The sequence below is a fragment of the Balaenoptera ricei genome, chromosome 12 (assembly GCF_028023285.1).
Source record: "Balaenoptera ricei isolate mBalRic1 chromosome 12, mBalRic1.hap2, whole genome shotgun sequence".
Lineage (NCBI taxonomy): Eukaryota > Metazoa > Chordata > Mammalia > Artiodactyla > Balaenopteridae > Balaenoptera > Balaenoptera ricei.
The window spans coordinates 44,109,541-44,130,375 of record NC_082650.1 but is presented as its reverse complement, the minus strand read 5'-3'; the positions used below and the strand labels follow the sequence as shown (position 1 = coordinate 44,130,375).

Genomic DNA, 20,835 nt, shown 5'->3' with positions numbered 1-20,835 from the left:
ACACTTTTGGAGAGTAATAAGCTATCTGAAATAAATGGATCTATTCCACATACACCAGTAAGGTAAAGGATCAAAACTAATTGGAGGGAGAGGTATAAACTGTTGAGACGCAGGAATAGCCCTTCCTTGCCCACCAGCTTTCACTTTAGCTTGAGGCAAATCACTTAACCTCTCTGGTCTTATGTTTTCTCATGTAAAAAACAAACTAGATGACCTTTTAAGATCCCTTCTGGCTCTGGCATTGGATGGTTCTGCCCATGTTTCTCTGTGTCCTGTTAAGCTCACCATACATCAGACTGAGTAGTGAAGATTCCATCCATCAAACTTTCTGGAGCCATCCACCGAACAGGGAGCAGGCCTTCTCCTCTCTTTCTATAGTAATCATTTTTATAGATGTCCCTCGCAAGTCCAAAGTCCCCAATCTTCACTATCCGTGATGGACTAGTATAGTCCTTTACAGAGACAAGGCAATTCCGAGCTGCCAGATCCCTATGGCAGAAGCTATACTTAATAATAATAATAATAATAATAATAATAATAATAATAAAGTTCCAGAGATCAGACAAGTAACACTAGGAGGTCTGTAGAGAAGAGAGATTTTAACAGAAACTATTGCTATTTTGAAGGAATGAAAATATTAATTATCTTGTATATTCTACCCAAACTACAGGTGATTATTGTGCCAATCTTCATAAGAACACTTTATCCAGAATGTCACTGTACCTGTGAATGAAGTGCATCTGCTCCAAGTAGACACAGCCTTTTGAAATATCTACACAAAGGTCTACAAGGTCAACCAAGGTGAGTAAAGGACCGTGAAACTGTAAGAAATAAAAGAAAAATTACAGGTAGTTTTCCAGTTTGCACAAAATATATATGTATACATATGGCCACATATATATGCATGTACACACACATATATATGATGTTTTAAAGGAATTTTTAGTTATGGTAAAAGAATTCAAACAAAGAGGAAAAGAACTACATTTATATGCTTTCTACCAAAATATACATAAATAAGACTATCTTTAGTAAGCAGAAGCAATATAGGATCTTTATTGGAAAGATCTCAGGGTGTTAGGTCAAACAGACTAGTTTAAAACCTAATTCTGCTACTTACAAGCTGTGTGAACTTGCTCACATTGCTTAATTCACTAAGCAACTTTCTCATACGTAAAATGGGAACAATAATACTGACTGTGTCAGATTTGAGATAAGATATGTAATCTGGCTGGGACATAACAGGCACTTAATAAACAGTAGCTGCTCTCATTAGCAGTAATGATGATAGTTTAATCAGTTTAATTATTGGCCCAATGTCACGCTATAATGTCAGTCATGACAATGGGCTTGTTCTCCATATGAGCCCCATAGAAATTGTTAGCAATACTCTATTTCAAGGTCACAGATTACTCCTCTCATCTAAGAGAGCCAGCACAAATATACAGTTGAGCCTGTACTGGCTGCGATGATTTCTACATGAACAAAGCCAGTTGAAGTTTTTATTAGTACCATATGGAAAAAATTCAAAGTTCCTTCCTGGAAGCTATATTCATATACTGTCTGTTCCTTACTATTTCCCTGCAATTACCCTATTTCAAGCCTTTCTCATCCCTATCTGACGCTTCCCAAACTTCCCATGTCTCCAGCCTCCTGTGCTTTAATTAGCTCACTTTGTTGTGACCCACTGCCTGTAGAGTCTATTACAGATTCCTGAGCACCGCCTCCATGGCAGCCCCAGGCTGCACCAACCTCTCTTTACATCCATTTATTTTCCATAGATTCTCCTCTCACAATCTGTGCTTTGGTCACACTGGGCCATTTGCAGTTCCTTATACCTGCTCTGCATTTCTCAACCTCTCTTCATTATTCCTGCTATCATTCCTGGAATGCCCTCCGTATTCTTGATTTCCATCCACATCCTTCAATGAGCATCTCAAAGGATTCACAACCTTGAAATCCCTTGATTCCTCATAGATGGGTGCTCTAAATGCTGTTCCCTCTGACTCCCCTGACACGCTCATGTCTTGTCCCAAAAGTAGGAAGAATCCTGAATTCTGGGACTCAACATTGCCATGGTCCCACTCAACCACACCTATGTCTTAAAACTAAACTCAATCTTACTCCCAAGAATCAATCCCTTGCAGCCCTGTTCAGGTCCACTAGATGCGCGCCTCACAGCCTTGTGTCTGAGTCCCTGCCTTGTGTCTCCACTGGTTCATTGGTTCCTCTGTGAATGGAATCCTGCTTTGCCCTTAGCAAAACCTACTCTACTCTTGAAGACATTCTTCGCAGAGAATCCTACTCCTGAACTTCAGTCTGGGGGCTAGTGCCCTGTTCCCTGCTGACAGATTTTCAAATGCTGCCTGCCTGCTTGAATCTCTAATTATAACTTGCTCCTAATAGTCCCTGTGACAACCTATTGGAACATTTCATTACCCCATGTCGGGCCTCCTTAACCCCAGATGCTGCCCTCGGCTACCACCTGTCTTCTCTTGCCAAACCCTCCAGACATATTGAACCTCCATCTCTGTCCATCCCTAGTCAAAGCCTTTTATAACTCATATGAGTGTAGTTTCAGAAACTGTTCTATCTCGTACCTTGGTTGTGTCCCAAACAGAAGACCTCCTCCGTGAAGCCTTCTCACATCTCCCCAGTTGGAAATCATCTCTCTCTCCTCTGTGCTTCAGCAGTGTATTCTCTACTCCATTCTAATGGGCCTTCCCTCTTTCTACGTTAAATGAGTCATTCATATGTGACTTACCCACCCTACCATGTGGCAGGGCCCTTGAAAGCAAGAGCCACACCCTCCACTGTCGTAAAATAAATACCCAGCAAAGATTTCATGAATTGAATTGTATCTGGCTATGTAGTTGTATTATTTTGATAGATAGGGTTTTTTGTTCACTTTTTCTATCTTACTACAATCTTAGAATATCTAAGCTAAAAGAAGCCGAGAAAGTTTTGGATTCAGTGTTCCATTTTACGAGGCAGAAACTGAGTCCTAAAAATGAAGGACCAGACTAAGGTTTATAAACCCAGTTGCAGTCAATCCTTATGCATTCAACCCAACAAAACAGTCTCAGAGTGGGGATGGGGAGAAGGGTGCTTGTGGTAATTCTGGGAAGGTGCCTCTGAGCACTCTCTGTGGAGAGGCGCTGGCCCCGCGTGAACTTAGCCTGACGGGGGCGTAGAGCCTGTGGCCCTCCGCTGTGGACCCCGCACCTTGATTCTGGCACTCAGCACCTAAGGGCACCCTGTCCTATAAGGTCAGGGTGAGGGAGACAATCATGGACGCTGCCTTGGTAGCCAGCAGGAAAGGCAGCGGAAGAACTGAAGTGCGCTTGAGAACCAATCGTCAGAACCGCTAGGACACTGGCTGAATAAGAGTAGTTTGGGAAAAGCAGCTCTGTGAGTTCTTTCAGTCCATCTTCATTGTCTCTTCTCTCCCCCACAAAAAACCAAAAAAAAATCTACAGAGGCACTTTCTTGTTAAAGATGAGGAATTGAATTTATGCATTTTAGTTTCACTCGCTCCCCAAACCTTACTAAAATGACATTATAGAGGAAATGTTGTGATCTCAAGAGGATAAACAGATCAGGAGAATATATAGAACGCAAGGAAACATTTTGGAGGAAGGAAAGCAGGTGCAGGTGTGGTCATCTAGCAGAGCCAAGAGAGATGAAAGCTGGCTGCCTGCAGAGGGAGAAGACAAGAATTAAGTGATGTTTTTCACTATAGAACCCCATAAACACTCTGGAATTCGAGGTAGCAAGTATCTCTGAATGCAAGGTTGAGGGGCAGGACTGAAAGCAAGGTGAATATTTAAAAGTTTGTTTTAAGCTCTAACTAGACCTTAGATCCCCGCCCCACAGCAGCAGGAGGCTTTCCTCTACCAAACACACACACACACACACACACACACACATACACACACACATACACACACACACACACAGAACCAGAACAACTCCAAGTTCAAAGATACCAGTCATACTAAGGCACTGTGCTAAAAATGGAGAAGGGAATTAAATGAGAATCCTCATCCTGAGCCTTGAGACCTCCAGCCCTCTTCTCCAACTCGACTCCCTGAACTGAGGCTCAGGCATTTATTGCCCAGGCAGGAGACCAGCAGATTCCTCTCTGGGGAAACTGGCATATGCCAGGGAAGACATCCAGATGCTATCATTAGGGGACCCCAGCGGAACATCAGGGTCCCACCTGACAACCAAAAGGAAGCTGCCACAGACATAGGCTCCAATCAGCTTCTTAGGTCTCACTATTAAATATGAAGACCAGCCACAAATTACCAAACATTTGAGAAAAGCTTCTCATATTACAAACAGATCCCAGAACAATGAGGCAAAAAGGAAGTCAAGACAATGCAGGAAGCAAATTAACACTTTAAAAAAAACTATAATTAGTATCCTAGGAAAGATAAAAGAAGATTTGGCATGTATGGAAAAATCAGAATACTATTTTAAGAGGCAGTCAAAATATAAGAATGAGTCTGTGGCAAATTAAATTTTTAAATTCTATTAAAAAGTTAAGGAAATATACCAGAATTGAGAGCAAAAATACAAAGAGTAGAAAATAAAAATAATAAAAGATAAAAGCTAATAAAAGCTAATAAAAGAAAAGGATAAAACAAAGGTGACCATTATCCAACTACTAGGATTTCTAGAACAAGGAAATAAAGGGAACAAAGAGTTTTCTTTATTACCAAAGAAATAATATAAAAAATCCCAGAACTGAAAGGGATGATTTTTCAGGCTGAGTGTCCAGATGAGTAAAAAGTACCACAGATAAAGTTGTTCCTGGGACTTCCCTGGTGGCGCAGTGGTTAAGAATCTGCCTGCCAATGCAGAGGACACGGGTTTGAGGCCTGGTCCAGGAAGATCCCACATGCCACAGAGCAACTAAGCCTGTGTGCCACAACTACTGAGCCTGCACTCTAGAGCCTGCGAGCCACGATTACTGAGCCCACATGCCACAACTACTGAAGCCCGCGCACCTAGAACCCGTGCTCTGCAGCAAAGAGAAGCCACTGCAATGAGAAGCCTGCACACTGCAACGAAGAGTAGCCCCCGCTCGCAGCAACTAGGGAAAGCCTGCAAGCAGCAACGAAGATCCAACGCAGCTAAAAATAAATAAATAAATTTATAAGGAAAAAAAAAGAAGTTCCTAAAATTTTCCAAAGAGAAGGACAAAAAGCAAGTCACTGATCATATGTCCAGGAATCAGAATGGCATAAAACATTTTAAAGGCAATTGTAGAAGCTAGAAAACAAAGATGCAGGAGTTTTATTTTTGAGGAAAAGGGATTTTCAACCTAGAATCCAGCCAAATTATTAATCAAGTGTGGGGCGTGGGGGAAGAACAGTTCCTCAAAATGAAAAAAAAAAGATTTTTGCCTTGCATGCTTTCTCTGTCCTAAAACAGAACAAAGAAGCCATGGAATTGAGGAAATAAAGGTCCAACACGGAAATTACCAAGGTACATGTGAAGGAAACCCCTAGGGTAACAGCTCTGTAGAGACCAGAGGACAAGCGCCTGTATTGACTCCAGGAGGGAAGTGTCCAGGAAAAATATGGTGAGGAGCTGGATTATCTCATATATTTACCCATATTGTGAGAAGGGTTACAATTCTGTCAGAGAGTTTAGGAATATAGAAACCTAAGCAAATGGGGAGGGAAGGCATTTATTAAACTACTCAAGAGAAGAACCACAATCATAGTATTTGAGTAACTTAGCAAATAATCATTAAATACACATAGTAACATAAACTTGCAATATTGATTTATCTGCAAATTGGGGTAACTGTCAGAGGATGGGGAAAACAAAGTTTTTCTGTGTGTAGAGCTGGTGGGGTCGGGCTGGTACATGACTAAGAGCTTAAATCCTTGCCTCTTGCACTAGGCAGTCAATAGATTTCCCCCAAGGTTGAAACCTCACTGTGCAGCAGTGTAAGCAGAGCGTTTAGGGAAGTGGAGGTAAACACCAGAAGGAATGAGCAGAGGCCTGGGATGTGGGGGTGAGATAGAGCACAGGACTCCTGTTTTTCACCATAAACCTTGTCATATATTTCAGTGTTTTAGCTATATAATGTATACTTCAATAGAAATAGAAACCGTAATTTTTAAAACTACACATTTAAATTTTAGTTACTTGTTTTGTCTCAGGTGTTTCTCACCTGAGACCTAAAAGCAGGTTCCCACCAGTGCTGAGACCCCCGGCCCTCATTCCGCACACGTGCCACAGTATTTACACTGTCCACTGTGCTGGACGCTGCTCTAGGCACTGCGGACATGGAGAGGACGGATCGGGGCTGCATTTTGTTAGCAGGACCCTAGAGCGGACGGGACCTATTAGCATGGTTGCAGGAAAAGAAAAGTAAGGAACCGGATGGATGGCATGAAGGAGGATGCATGAAATGGAGACTTCTGTTTTGGCCAAAGTTTGAGACGCCTGTGAAAATCCACACAGAAAAGTCAACTGGGAGAGATGTAAGACTAAGGGCTGGAAATTTCAATATGGGACAGAAAGGCAGATAGATTAAGTACAGAGAAACTCCACACATTCTCTGTTCTTCAGAAACCATGATTCTGGCAGGGAGGGACCTATTTTTCCATTAGATACTAAGAACAGGCTCAAATAGCCAGAAAATGCCAGACATTAGCCCAGGGTTCTAGTTTGACTAATCCAACATGAAGGAAATATAAGAATTTTTTTGACAGAAGTCTTCTAAGTTTCTACCATCAGCCCAAACTGCAGCCTATTGAATTTAAAGGAAAATAAGACGAACTTATAGGTCATCTGCATTACATAACCAATACTGTGGACCCCATTTCCTACCGATGTCATCCGGGCTTTACGCAAATAGGTAAGAAGGTCTCCTCCTTCCATCAGTTCCAGGATGATGTACTGGGGCTCATTCAGCAGACAAACTCCAAGCTGCTTCAGAATGTTGGGATGATTAAACTTGCTAAAAGGTGAAAAGAGACAGGCAGGATAACATGACAACACAGAAATCTAGTGAGGATCTTTATGAAATAGAACAATTCTTTATTTCTGGTTTCCTTCAAAACCCTGATTTTTTTTTTCGTCTTAATAAATGAAAGCCTCCTTTTCCAAGAACCCAGCTGCATGCCTGCCTTACAGAAGTAATATTGCAACCCCTAGTGGCCAAGGCATGTGGATAGAACAGAGGGAGTTTTAGAAGAAGTGATATTTATATTAAGCATTTTATGTTCTGGAAAAGAAAGTAATTCTAACTAATGTCCTTCTTTGAAAAATATTTTAGAACATTATGTTTTTGGTCATGACAACTATGAAATATTCTCTCCCTTTCAGAGAAACAATTCAGACACTCAGGTTTGGCTACAAATATTTTCTCAAGAGGTCAAAGCAAGTAAGCCCCAATCTAACAATCAGAACCCACAACTTGGGACCCGATCAACCACTGCCTCAGGGTGTATTAAGATGTATTTGAGTAGTTTTCACAACCATCAACTAACTCTAACCTTGAAGACAAGTTTACCAAGACCAGGGATATTCTCATTGACATCACTGTACTTAAGAGAACTCTCCCTTACTTGGTCTACTTGACCCATTATCACACATTTAGAAGAACATAAGCATATTTAAAGCTGAACAGCTTCAGAAATCCCTTGCAAAACATGCTTCTTATTGAAGGTAAAAGAAAGGACTGCCTGAGGACTGCTTGTGCCCAGGCTCAGAAGACTGGGTTCTATGGAATACTTGTCACTCCAGATGTATTTCCTTTTAAACTTCAGCCATGTTTATTTTGGGCATGATCTGTTATGTCAGGCCATTTTGAATGTTAAAAATCCACCAATCAAGGGCTTCCCTGGTGGCGCAGTGGTTGAGAATCTGCCTGCCAATGCAGGGGACACGGGTTCGAGCCCTGGTCTGGGAAGATCCCACATGCCGCGGAGCAACTAGGCCCGTGAGCCACAATTACTGAGCCTGCGCATCTGGAGCCTGTGCTCCGCAACAAGAGAGGCCACGATAGTGAGAGGCCCGCGCACCGCAATGAAGAGGGGCCCCCACTTGCCGCAACTAGAGAAAGCCCTCGCACAGAAACGAAGACCCAACGCAGCCATAAATAAATAAATAAATAAATAATTTTTTTAAAAATCCACCAATAAGATGTAAGAGCTTCCTACCCATACCAAGGGAAAATTATTTTAGAGCTGCCCTGATACCTCATCAGATGTGCCTCCTTCAGGAATTCAATCTTCTCCTGGTCTGTGGAGCCCTTCTTCAAAGTCTGTGCGATGTAAAAACAAGCCAGGAATCAGTATAGCAGGCATTTCCGTGAGCTCAGTGGGTTAATAGAGACAATCTTTGTTTTGTTTTGTAATATCCACCCTTATCATAAAAAATTGTGTTCTCCAATTCTCCAGCCTCCCTTGCAAACAGGGGTGGTCATATGACTCAGTCCTCGTCAAAGAGATGTAAGGGGGAAAGTGCTGAGGGAGAGAGGCGTGTGCAGAACTTTTACTTTCCTGAACATATACATCTAACACTATCCTTCCCCCTCTCCATGTCCTGAATGAAGATGTGTTGCTTGATTCTTTGGCAAACATCTTGGGACCATGAGGCACCATACATGTACAAAGTTGAGAGAATTTCAGATATACCGTCTCTGGCCTGACACAGTACTACACCAAAGCCAGAAGTCAACTTGTTATGTAAGAAAAAGAAACACTTGTTTAAACCAGTTGAGGTTAGAGTATGTGAAAGACTGTTAAATGCTATCAATTGGAAGTGGAGAAAATTTCGCCAACTTCTCTGGTTGTATAGCCCACTCTCAAAGCGATAAATTCCTAACAAGCAGTGATCAGGATATTACTCAATTACATAAAAGATTCATCATCCTTTGATCAAAAGAAAGTTTTATAAAAATATGAGAGTATATCCAGGGCTTCCTTAAAACTACATCAAATACACCATGATGAATAATTGTGTAGTCCAGGGGTCAGCAAACTACAGCCTGTGGACCAACTCCAGCCTGTTACCTATTTTTGTACAGCTTATGATCTGAAAATAGTTGTTACATTTTTATTGGTTGTTATTTTATTTTTTCCTGCTTTATTGAGGTATAATTAACTTGTTACATTTTTAAATGGTTGAAAAAAGTTATAAAAAAGAAGAGTATTTCATAACACATGAAAATAATATAAAATTTAAATTTCCATTTTCATAGATAAAGTTTTACTAGAACACAACCACACCCATTCATTCACATATTGACTGTGGCTGATTTCACACTGCAATGGCAGAGTTGCGTAGTTGCAACTGACACCGTCTAGCCAGCAAGCCTAAAATATTTACTATCTGCCCTAGCACCTAGCACCCCAGTTCTCTTATAGTATATTTGAAGGGAAAGACTGTCTGCCAGGTCTTAGCTAATTAGTAAGTCCCTGTAAATATGCTGACATAACAAGTCAAGGAGTTAAAAGATCAGCATTACCTTCACTGCTACTTTGGTTTCTCCACTTCCAACTCCTAAGATGTCTACCGCTGTCCCTTCATACACTTCTCCAAAGGCCCCACTTCCCAACAAGAGACGCAGAGTCAGTTTTTCCCGAGGGAAGGCAGGAAGACTTTCAATCTCCTCTTGGGTTGGAAGCGTACTGGAAAATAACGATATTTTTGGTCTCCCAAAATGCATATGGTTTACGAGTGGGTGTTGGTGTTAGTGTTTGAGAGAGAAAAAGTATGAGAAAGAGGAAGAGAAATCTTATGGTTTTGCAACACTGTAGTGCATTCAACGTGACATAGTGATGTGTCTGTGTTCCTATTCCTTTCCTATTCCACCATCCAGAATATTCCTTCTCTCTTCCAAAACCCAGACAGAACATGTTACTTCACTTCTAGACACCTTCATTTTGATAGCATGCCTGTGTGTGCACTGCCTCAAGACTTTTTACTGTAGTTTGTTTCATTAAAGTTATCAGTTATTAATTTCTTCAGGTCACCAATTTGTGTAAAAAGCTATTGCAAATTAGTAATAAATACAGCTGGGCTTATGATCTCAAAAGCTTTTGCTTTACTTCATACACCTGATCTCTCATGTAAAACAAAATTTCCTATGACCACAAAATTACTCCTTGTCCATCAGGTTAACTTTTAGAAAGTCAAGCTTCTCACTTGGAATATCATGAAGGGAAGGAAATCCATCTGCATTAAAAACGCTTTGAGATTTTAAAAGAGAATCTTGAATATCAGATATGCTGAATATTTTCTCCAGGAAAAGTCAACTCTGAAAAGCTGATTTAGGTCACCTCTGTGTCTACTTCAAATCCTGTGTTCTTATGTCTTTAAATAAATTTCTAGAAGCAAGGCCAATGGCTATATAATCCTTTTTGCATGGAACATAACATAGTGTCTTGTACAATGAGACATTTAAATATTTTCTTTAATTATGATGACAATGGAAGTTCAAACCTCGTCTATTTTAGAGAAGTTTTGTAGGCAATCACCATAGAATTTCAGAAAACAGAATAGAATTGACTTAATAGCACACACAAGAGACCTTGGAATTCTTCTCTTCCAGTTGAATCAATCATGTTGCCATCTACTCCCTTCCACGTAGTAGTTATCTCCTTGTTTTATTGACTTTCAAACTATGTGATAAGACACTAGAAAACAACTAATTTTTGTTTATTTTTCTTAGGATAGGATAACAACATAATTTGCCATCCATCCCAGGTCACATTTGAGAGTGAAAGGGGGTGTTACTTTTGAATATGCCAGAATAATATGGGCATAAAGCAGGACAGTTCTGGGTAACGTGGCATGCATGGGCACTCTCTTTAGAGTTGCCCACTCTTCATCTAGGTGCCCTGTAATGCCAGCCCAGGTTACATACTGTATCGCATAGCAGGCATTCGCCAGTCCTACTCCAGCGGCCAGACCTCGAAGGTCAGCCAACTCTTTGTCTTCGTTTATGAGACCCGTCAGCCCTTCCTTGGGAGTTTTTTGATTCTTTAATCTTCTGTGCCATACTATAAAGACAAAAGAACATAATTTACAAAATAAAACATTGCTTTCTTTTTCTTTAGGAAATGCTAACAATACATTTTTAAAGTTTATACTGAAGAACACTATGGATAGAATAACAGAATTTGATTGAAAAAATATGCCCATAATAGAATAACTAAATCCAGGTACAAAGCCATATAAAAACACATAACTTATACCACATCACATTTTATCTCACTTCTCAGAGTAAATTTTAATATATTTCTTATTGCTGTTATAAACAAGTTGAAGCAACTTAATATCAGAACTTATTTCTCAAAATCACCCATAAACTAGAATCAAAATAAACCAAAACAAATTTGCATAATAATTATTAGTGAACAAATTCATTTCTGAATCCAGATATGTCCAGGTTATACTCCTCAGCAGACCTGAGGAATGCTTTCAATATAATGGCATGCTTTATTTTAAAATGCAGAGTACAAGAGTGTATATTCATTGTTTTTCATAATACACATACTCAAATACATAGAAAAATTATTAGAATGAAATCTACCAAGTGTTAGCAGTGGTCCTCCCTAGCTGTGGGATCATGGGTGATTTGTATTGTCTTCTTCATACAATGGGCAAATATTATTTTTATAATCATGAAACCTAAGTAATATTTTTTGAAGATTAAAATACAATTATATCATTAAGATCACCCATCAATACTAGAATATTGGCTCAGAAGTTGAAAACAGCAAGAATGCTTTGTGAGATGATGATTAAAATTTGAACTTTATTCCATAGTAGCTTCAGTACCCAACAGGTGAGAGTTTTATGCAAGTGAAATTCCGTCCGAGGGACCACACAGGGAGAGATCTTAAATACCTTTGCTAATGCAATTCTTCAAACCTGAAATGCTCTTACCATCCCTCTTCATTTTTAAAGGCCCAGAATAAGGCCCCACATCCTCAGGGATGCCTTCCAAGACCTCTGCCACCTCTGTTGATCTCACATCTCTGAACATCTAAGACCAACTGTGGCTCTCAGTCAGCATGGCTATGTCACTGTCTTCTACATCTCCTATTTCCCTTTATTGCTGTTTAACACATATCCTGCTACTTATCTTTTCGTACAGGTATGTCTTACCTCCCCCATTAAATGGCAAGCTCCTGAGATCAGCAATTGTATTTTACAGTTTATTTTCCTTTGCTCCCAGTGTCAGGCTCATGTTGCACACTAGATATAACCACTCACCAAAGTGAAAGCTGTCGATACTTATTTTAAAACCCTTGCTTCAATTTTGTATTTATAAGTATGACTGATGAGAGCCCTCTGCACAATACAAATTTTTAAACAATTGCTGTTTTCATTATTTGAATAACTCAGTCTTTTCTCATGCACTCGCATAATCCTACCGGTAAAACCACATGCACTGCTACTAAAAGCAAAAGAACCAAATTAGCTTAGCTATACTCAAAAATCTGTGAGTTCCAAGTACAATAAAGACCTTTAAGTCCTGCGAAAGTCAGATATCCATAGGATGTCTTGAAAACACAATAGATTGTCTGAAATTATCTCATGTTCATCCACTAGAGTTATGGGTTTAAACAATGGTGATGTACAAGTAGGCAGGCAAAGGTCAGATGAAGGACTCTTCATGTAATACTCCTTCCCAGTAGGAAAGCAGACAAGCAGCCAAGCCTATATGCCAACTGCCAAATATACTGCAGTCATATGCATAATTCTGGAGGGGCTGGCTTAGTGGCACAAACATCAGCTGTGCAATACTTAGACTCCCTGGAACCACAGGTTAAAATCCTGGCAGGGTCAGCTGAAATTTTTAGCTTTCCAAGTTAGCTGAAGAAATAATATATTCCATATATTATCTGGTGTGGAATCTTTGAAAAGAAATCTCAGTTCAAGTTTCAATGTGCTCTCTAATAGCTTATGACTCCAATCAGTTTGGGGAAGAATATAGATTTAGAACACTTAGTAAAATATTGGCTTTCTTTATCCTGAGAGTTCAACTTTATGTTTGTAACTTTTCCTTAAACTTTCCCCTATTTATGAAAAAAAAAAGAAGCTACTGTTTCCTGAATATGCGCTTGAGTGTTCTCCTCTGGTAAATATCATGTCTTTTTTGTAATGTTTCAGCATGTCAGGGACTCATACGTTAATAATGACAGGGTGACCATATATCTTATAATCCGAACCAGAACATTTTGGGGACTGAAAGAAAGTACTATTAATGATTATGCTGAAACAATAGGATGAAGCAGGATGTATGATCCACTATGGTAACCCCATAGGTCCAATATTTAATCATCTTTTTGGGAGTTGTCACTGTATTTTCTCATCATTAAATCTTAAGAAAAAAAAAAAAACTTTTAAGACCAATACATTAGTATAAAATGAGTGGAGGGAAATAGCTAGCTTTCTATCTATCTAACCTAATTCTTCTGCTTTCCTGGTCATTTACAAATGAACAGGGATTTGAAACAAGCAGGCCAGACATCTGAAAGTGAGAGTATTGAATGCTATAAGGCAGAAATGGATCTTCTGCAAGAGGCCCTGCTCATTCTAGACCAGGCTGTCTGCCTGGAGACGTAAACTATCCCGACCAAGGATTGTCACTGGTTTCCCTTTAATCCAACACTTTTTTTATACCCAGAGTCATTTTTCTTTTATTTATTTCAAACTATAAGTCACAAAACACTTGTTATATAGCCAATCTGTAATACTGTTTTAAAGAAGGCTAAAGTTGGTGCCTTTGCAATTAGGTTTATCTAAAGTATACTGTGAAGTGTAAATACAGATTTATTTTTCATAAAAGTTACCCCAGATTAGAAAAAAAAATTCACAGGGGTTAGTGGCTATTGAAGTATAGCCAAAGGTAACATTGTGAATTTTATAAATTTATTTCATGTGGAAAATTATATCAACTCAGAGATTAAATCAAGTAATATGATCAAATAAACAGTTTATTACCTATATTTTTAAATCTACTATACTTACCAAAGGTCAATAGGATTGTAACAACCAGAAATATTCCAATTATAGTAGTAAGTATAAAGCTTGTTTCTGGTATCCAAAAACCATCTAATAAAATAAATGAGAAAAAGAAATTAATTCAAAGAGTAAAACTAGATTGTCTCAGTGATATGCCAGATATGCCAGAGTTAGCTCCTACTGGATTTTTGCAAGCCACTTGTTAAACCATCGGTAGCTTGAAATCAATCATGGTGAGAGTATTTACACCATGAGAAATCAAAATCAAGGTTTTCTTCTTTTTTTTATTCTTTTCCAATGATCTGGTTTACCAATACATCATTGGGATATACCCACCCCGTCTTCTACTTTAAAATGGCTGAGGAAACATGTATAATCTTTTTAGCTAATTTGGGACAAAGAAGTCTCAGTCTTCACGCACTATATGGTTGGGAGTATTATTTCTTCTATAACATCTTCATATACATTTAATTCCATGAGTACTGAACTGAGGAATATAAACATGATAACATGGTACCTGCTCTTAGATAGTTTCATTGAGCAGAGGAGACAAACATGTGGACCAGAGCTGGCAAACTATGGCATGCAGGCCACGTCTGGCCACAGCAGCCTGATTTTGTACTATTCATGAACTAAGAATAATTTTTACATTTTAAAAATATTATTTGAAGGAGTTCACTGGTGGCACAGTGGTTAAGAATCCGCCTGCCAACGCAGGGGACACGGGTTCAAGCCCTGGTTCAGGAAGATCCCACATGCCGCAGAGCCACTAAGCCCGTGAGCCACAACTACTGAAGCCCGTGCACCTAGAACCCGTGCTCTGCAACAAAGAGTAGCCCCCCACTCACCACACCTAGAGAAAGCCTGCGTGCAGCAATGAAGACCCAACACAGCCAAAAATAAATTAATTAATTAAAAAAAAAATATATATATATATATATATTATTTGGGAAAAAAAGAAGATGCTACAGAGATCATTGAATGTAGCCCGGAAAGCCTAAAATATTTATTATTTGGTTCTTTGCAGAAAAGGTTTGCTGAGCTCTTCTCCAGATAACTAACTATAATGCAAATAAGAATGATGTCAGTTTTGTATAGAATAATGGGCTGTATAAAATGCAATAGTTCATTTTGCCTAAGGAGCAGCAGTTAAACATCACAATGGGTTCATTTCAAGTTAGGCCTTCAGGCTCCCTGACTTCAGACTATACTACAAAGCTACAGTAATCAAGACAGTATGGTACTGGCACAAAAACAGAAATACAGATCAATGGAACAGGATAGAAAGCCCAGAGATAAACCCACGCACATATGGTCACCTTATCTTTGATAAAGGAGGCAAGCATATACAGTGGAGAAAAGACAGCCTCTTCAATAAGTGGTGCTGGGAAAACTGGACAGCTATATGTAAAAGAGTGAAATTAGAACACTCCCTAACACCATACACAAAAATAAACTCAAAATGGATTAAAGACCTAAATGTAAGGCCAGACACCATCAAACTCTTAGAGGAAAACATAGGCAGAACACTCCATGACATAAATCACAGCAAGATCCTTTTTGACCCACCTCCTAGAGGAATGGAAATAAAAACAAAAATAAACAAATGGGACCTAATGAAACTTAAAAACTTTTGCACAGCAAAGGAAACCATAAACAAGATGAAAAGACAACCCTCAGAATGGGAGAAAGTATTTGCAAATGAAGCAACTGACAAAGGATTAATCTCCAAAACATACAAGCAACTCATGCAGCTCAATATCAAAAAACAAACAACCCAATCCAAAAATGGGCAGAAGACCTAAATAGACATTTCTCCAAAGAAGATATACAGATTGCCAACAAACACATGAAAGAATGCTCAACATCATTAATCATTAGAGAAATGCAAATCAAAACTACAATGAGATATCATCTCACACCGGTCAGAATGGCCATCATCAAAGAATCTACAAACAATAAATGCTGGAGAGGGTGTGGAGAAAAGGGAACCCTCTTGCACTGTTGGTGGGAATGTAAATTGATACAGCCACTATGGAGAACAGTATGGAGGTTCCTTAAAAAACTAAAAATAGAACTACCATACGACCCAGCAATCCCACTACTGGGCATATACCCTGAGAAAACCATAATTCAAAAAGAGTCATGTACCACAATATTCATTGCAGCTCTATTTCCAATAGCCAGAACATGGAAGCAACCTAAGTGTCCATCAACAGATGAATGGATAAAGAAGATGTGGCACATATATACAATGGAATATTACTCAGCCATAAAAAGGAACGAAACTGAGTTATCTGCAGTGAGGTGGATGGACCTAGAGACTGTCATACAGAGTGAAGTAAGTCAGAAAGAGAACAACAAATACCGTATGCTAACACATATATATGGATCTAAAAAAAAAAGAAAGAAAGAAAAATAAATGATCAGAAGAACCTAGGGGCAAGATGAGAATAAAGATGCAGACCCATTAGAGAAAGGACTTGAGGATACGGGGAGGGGGAAGGGTAAGCTGGGACAAAGTGAGACAGTGGCATGGACATATATATACTACCAAACGTAAAATAGATAGCTAGTGGGAAGCAGCCACATAGCACAGGGAGATCAGCTCGGTGCTTTGTGACCACCTAGAGGGGTGGGATAGGGAGGGTGAGAGGGAGGGAGATGCAAGAGGGAAGAGATATGGGGACATATGTATATGTATAACTGATTCACTTTGTTATAAAGCAGAAACTAACACACCATTGTAAAGCAATTATACTCCAATAAAGATGTTAATAAAAAAAATTTTTTTTAAATAATAATAATAAAATAAATTTAGGCCTTGAGGGATGAGAAGAATTTCAGTTGACAGAAAGTGAGAGAAAGGAAATCCCAGCTAAGGACAAGTAGTAGGTGGTGCAAGCCTGCACTGTAGCCTGAGGGAAACAAAGGCTGAGGACCCAGTGTCATGAAAGTCTTTTTACCAGTCTGACATGGCTACAGCATAAGGATAAATATCAGGAAAGATGAACCACAATTGGAGGGCAAATCACGAAAGGCCTTAAATGCCACAGAAAGGTTTGTACTTGATTCTGAAGGCAGTGAATGGAGAGCCATTTCAAGCATTTCAGAGAGCGGTGAAGTGATCCAGCTTGTGCTTCAGCTAGATTAACTGTCAGCAGTAACATTAAGCCAAGAGCACAGGCTAGAAATGGTAGCTTAAAATAGGAAAGTCAAAGTAGAAATAGGAAGAAGCGAACTCATTAGACAGAAATCAAGATAATAAAATCAACAGAACTTGGTGGCCAAATAGAGGGAAAAATCCTACATGGTACTGAGATTTCTAGCCTATGTGATTAGAAAGGTGATGTGTTATGAACAAAAATAGGCTACCCAGTGGAAGATACAGATATCGGGAAGTAGAGTTTCAGGCCTGTTGTGTAGCAGATGAGAGTACCAGGAACAGAATAATAAGGCTGGATAAAAACCAGACTGTGGACAACCCTGGAAATCCATCTAGGAACATGGACTTGATGTGGTGGGCATCAACGATTAGCTGATTGTTACTGAGGAGAAAAAGGACATGCCGATCTTGATGTTTTAGGAAGATCGCATCAGATGAAATGAATAGTTCAATAGTTTCAATGATAGATTGGTGAAGTTATACAGTCACCCAATTTACTGCTAATGCTAAGAATTCACTTATCTTTACCTCTGAACCCTTGTGTAGTAAGTTAGTATACAGATAGACATGATAACATACCTCCAACGAATATAATATCCTCACTGATTCCACTATATTCACCAAAACCCAGATTATTTACAGCTACTACTCTGAACTGAAATGTTCCTTTCAGGTTTTGGGACTTCCATGTGCAAATGCTACTGCATGAGCCATTTAATGCCATCTTCCACATTAAATTCTGGTTCTGTGAATTGTTTGAAGTGCCCTTACTGCAAAAGAAAGAGCAAAGTTATAAATATAGGAAATATACAAGACAATATATGTGTTATTTCTAGGTGCTCATATATCATTTTATGACAGAGCTCCAAAGCGTCTCCTGTTGCACACTTTGCCCTTGATTTCATTCCTCTCACATGGTTTGGCTACAGAACATAGCAGAGTCTTATAAAGTCATCCCAACAGTGCCTGGAGCCAACCAGCTCAGCCCATCTGGAAAATTATGAATAATCAATGGCCAAGAGAAAGCTGAAGATCCTCTTCTTACTACTAGGGTGTGCAAACTTTCCTCAGAATTCCAAACACATAAGACAATTATTTCATAATTTTTAACTGGGAATTTTTTATTTTTTGTAATTGTTGGTGTCTTATGCTATCTGTCATTTACTGATACCATATCTGGATAAAATACAGAACATAAAATTGAAAAGGAAAATAAAATAGTTCAGCTACCAAAGTTATCATTGTATCTGAGACTCCAAGTTTCATTGCTTCCATTTATATTGGCCTACACTACCTCAGTGTCAATCCTCATTATTCTTCATAACGAAACATGGGAAGGGAACAAGAGCTGGGTTCGAAAGACATAACTGAAATTACTTTTAACAGAACCATAGACTGAAGGCAAGTTCAAGGCCTTCCAATTATGTCTTTTCTGACAACGAACTTTTCAAATCTGAAACTTTTCAGACCACAGCCGTTTTAGGACTTAGTACCAACCCACAGTAACCTTGAGGATAAGTAATGGAAGCCAGTTCTGCTCCCACTAACTGAGTGGTTGTCCTGAAAGAGCACCAAGGACCGCAAGGGCTGAGCCTCTGAGGGACAGGGAATGAGCAAGGGCAGCAAGGATGGTCACAACTGTGACCAGGAGCTAAGTGACCTCAGGACCATCCTAAGTAAAGCTGTAGGACACAGTGTTTCTGTACATTGTGTGAAGTGTCACATTGGGCATTGGCAATTTCATTGTTCAACCCAAACAACGCTGATCCAAGAGAAAGAGACCCTTAAAAATGTATAAAGTGCCTCTTCACAGATATTGGCCACTGAGGAAGAGAAGGAAAAATGCTTCCTTGGTTGAGCACCTTCTATTTACAACACACCGTACTGGGGCTTTTCATATGTTGTTTCATTTCATTGAATCTTCTCAACAACCTAAAGAGGTAGATATCATCATCCCATTTTACAGATAAGAAAACTTAAGTTCAAGAAGGCAATAAAGCAAGGATTTAAACATGGTCTGTGTACTGGGTTGAATAATTCCCCCGAAAATTCATGCCACCCAGACCTTGTGAATGTGACCTTGTTTGGAAATAGGGTCTTTTCAGATGTAATTAAGTCAAGATGAGATCATACTGGATGAGGGTGGGCCCTAAATCCAATGACCACTGCCCTCTTAAGAAAGAGAAATTTGGACACTGACACATACAAGGAGAACATCATGTGATGACAGAGCCAGAGACTGGAGTGATGCATCTACAGACCAAGGAATGCCAAGGATTGCCAGTCATCACCAGAAGCTAAGAAGAGGCAAGGAAGGAGCTTCCCTAGAACGCAGTCCTGCCAGCACCTTGATTTCAGACTTCTAGTCTCCAGAACTGGGAGAGAATAAATATCTGTTGTTTTAAGCCACCCAGTTGGTCGTACTTTGTTCCAGCTTCCCTGGAAAACTCATACAGTCGGCTCAGCTCCCAAGTGCATGCACCTTGCCCTACGACCACCACTGCACCATCAGCAAGTACACATGAGTATCCTGACTGAAGAAGATATTCTGAGATACTGTGAGGTACTCTGAGACAGATAATACATTCTATTATACCATAGTCCCTCTCCTGAGAGTAGAGACTTGGGGGCAAGGAAATGCAGAGTATTTATGGAGCTATGCACTTAAGGTGTTACTGAGGGGAATACGCTACAGGGGTCCTAGTAAGACCGTAGTGTGGCCTGGTTGGTGAACATAATTGCAGTCATAGACCACCAGGACGGTTCTGCAGGTCAGAATGTATTGCACTCTTCATGAAAAAAAAAAGTGACAGAAATTTCAAGAAAGTTTCAGTTAGAAATATGGCCAACATAATTCTCTAGCATGGGCAGGAAATTTTTTTAAGGTTATGGGAATGCCAGAGCAAGATGAAGCAAAAATAGATCTAAAGTTCAAGTTGCCAGGACTATAATTATGGAAGTGACTTTTGTCCTTGGAGCTTCTTAAAAGATGGCTTCAGAGTCCCGTGAGGGGAGTGTCTGTGGAATTTGGAATTCTCCCCTCAAGTTGGCACAAAATCAGCTCATCTGAGCCAGTTATGATTCACAGAGCTCCCCATACTGGCCAGATCTGAGGTTGCATATGTTCATCAGGTTTTCATCAAAGGCACATTTTCAGTCCCTGGGAACACACTACAAACTGTAATCTTGACAATGGAGAGAGAATCCTGGGTTGCCTATACCCTGCAGGCCATTTCCAATCTTGACCTGATTTTACATTCTGAAAAATACCTAACTCATTGTCAATTCTCACTAGACCTTATTCATCTTCCTAAAACAAATTAACCTCAGAAATTTACATGCATACCATCATCTAACATCAAACGTCAGCTCAGAATAGGTATTAAGTAAATATTAGTTACATGCTCAAAAGATTGAATTGTTTCCATTGACAAGCAGTTGCAGATTTCTGAGAAGAATGACTATCTGCCTTGTAATTGAGTGCCAAGGCTGACCACTAGGAATTGTGCAAAGAACCTAATGGTGCATGCAAGGCCCTTAAACTAAAGGTCCTTTGTGTTTATTTATGGATACATGTTCATAAATACTGTTACTTTTGATCTAATAATACCTTACAATTAACTGCTTAGGTCTTTGTAGTTTACAAAGCACTTTTGCAA

The 20,835-nt window shown here is 39.5% G+C and overlaps 1 protein-coding gene and 1 long non-coding RNA gene across 3 annotated transcripts in view; one reads left to right on the top strand and one right to left on the bottom strand.

The window, feature by feature from the left end:
• The window catches only part of LOC132375954 (uncharacterized), a 134,797-nt gene that overhangs the window by 31,015 nt on the left and 82,947 nt on the right, over positions 1-20,835 (top strand). The window contains exon 2 of the long non-coding RNA XR_009506169.1: positions 671-801. This is a non-coding gene — a long non-coding RNA (uncharacterized LOC132375954). The remainder of the gene's footprint in view (positions 1-670; positions 802-20,835) is intronic.
• ROS1 (ROS proto-oncogene 1, receptor tyrosine kinase) overlaps positions 1-20,835 on the bottom strand; it is a 113,044-nt gene that overhangs the window by 17,790 nt on the left and 74,419 nt on the right. Inside the window, exons 34-41 of one of the 2 annotated variants that reach the window (XM_059941347.1) lie at positions 17,756-17,946; positions 14,017-14,100; positions 10,901-11,036; positions 9,500-9,662; positions 8,229-8,293; positions 6,856-6,985; positions 724-821; positions 286-489 (exon numbers count right to left, since the gene is read on the bottom strand). In XM_059941347.1, coding sequence (XP_059797330.1) covers positions 286-489; positions 724-821; positions 6,856-6,985; positions 8,229-8,293; positions 9,500-9,662; positions 10,901-11,036; positions 14,017-14,100; positions 17,756-17,946 — 1,071 coding nt within the window. The remainder of the gene's footprint in view (positions 1-285; positions 490-723; positions 822-6,855; positions 6,986-8,228; positions 8,294-9,499; positions 9,663-10,900; positions 11,037-14,016; positions 14,101-17,755; positions 17,947-20,835) is intronic. The other variant, XM_059941345.1, reaches the window with a different exon arrangement.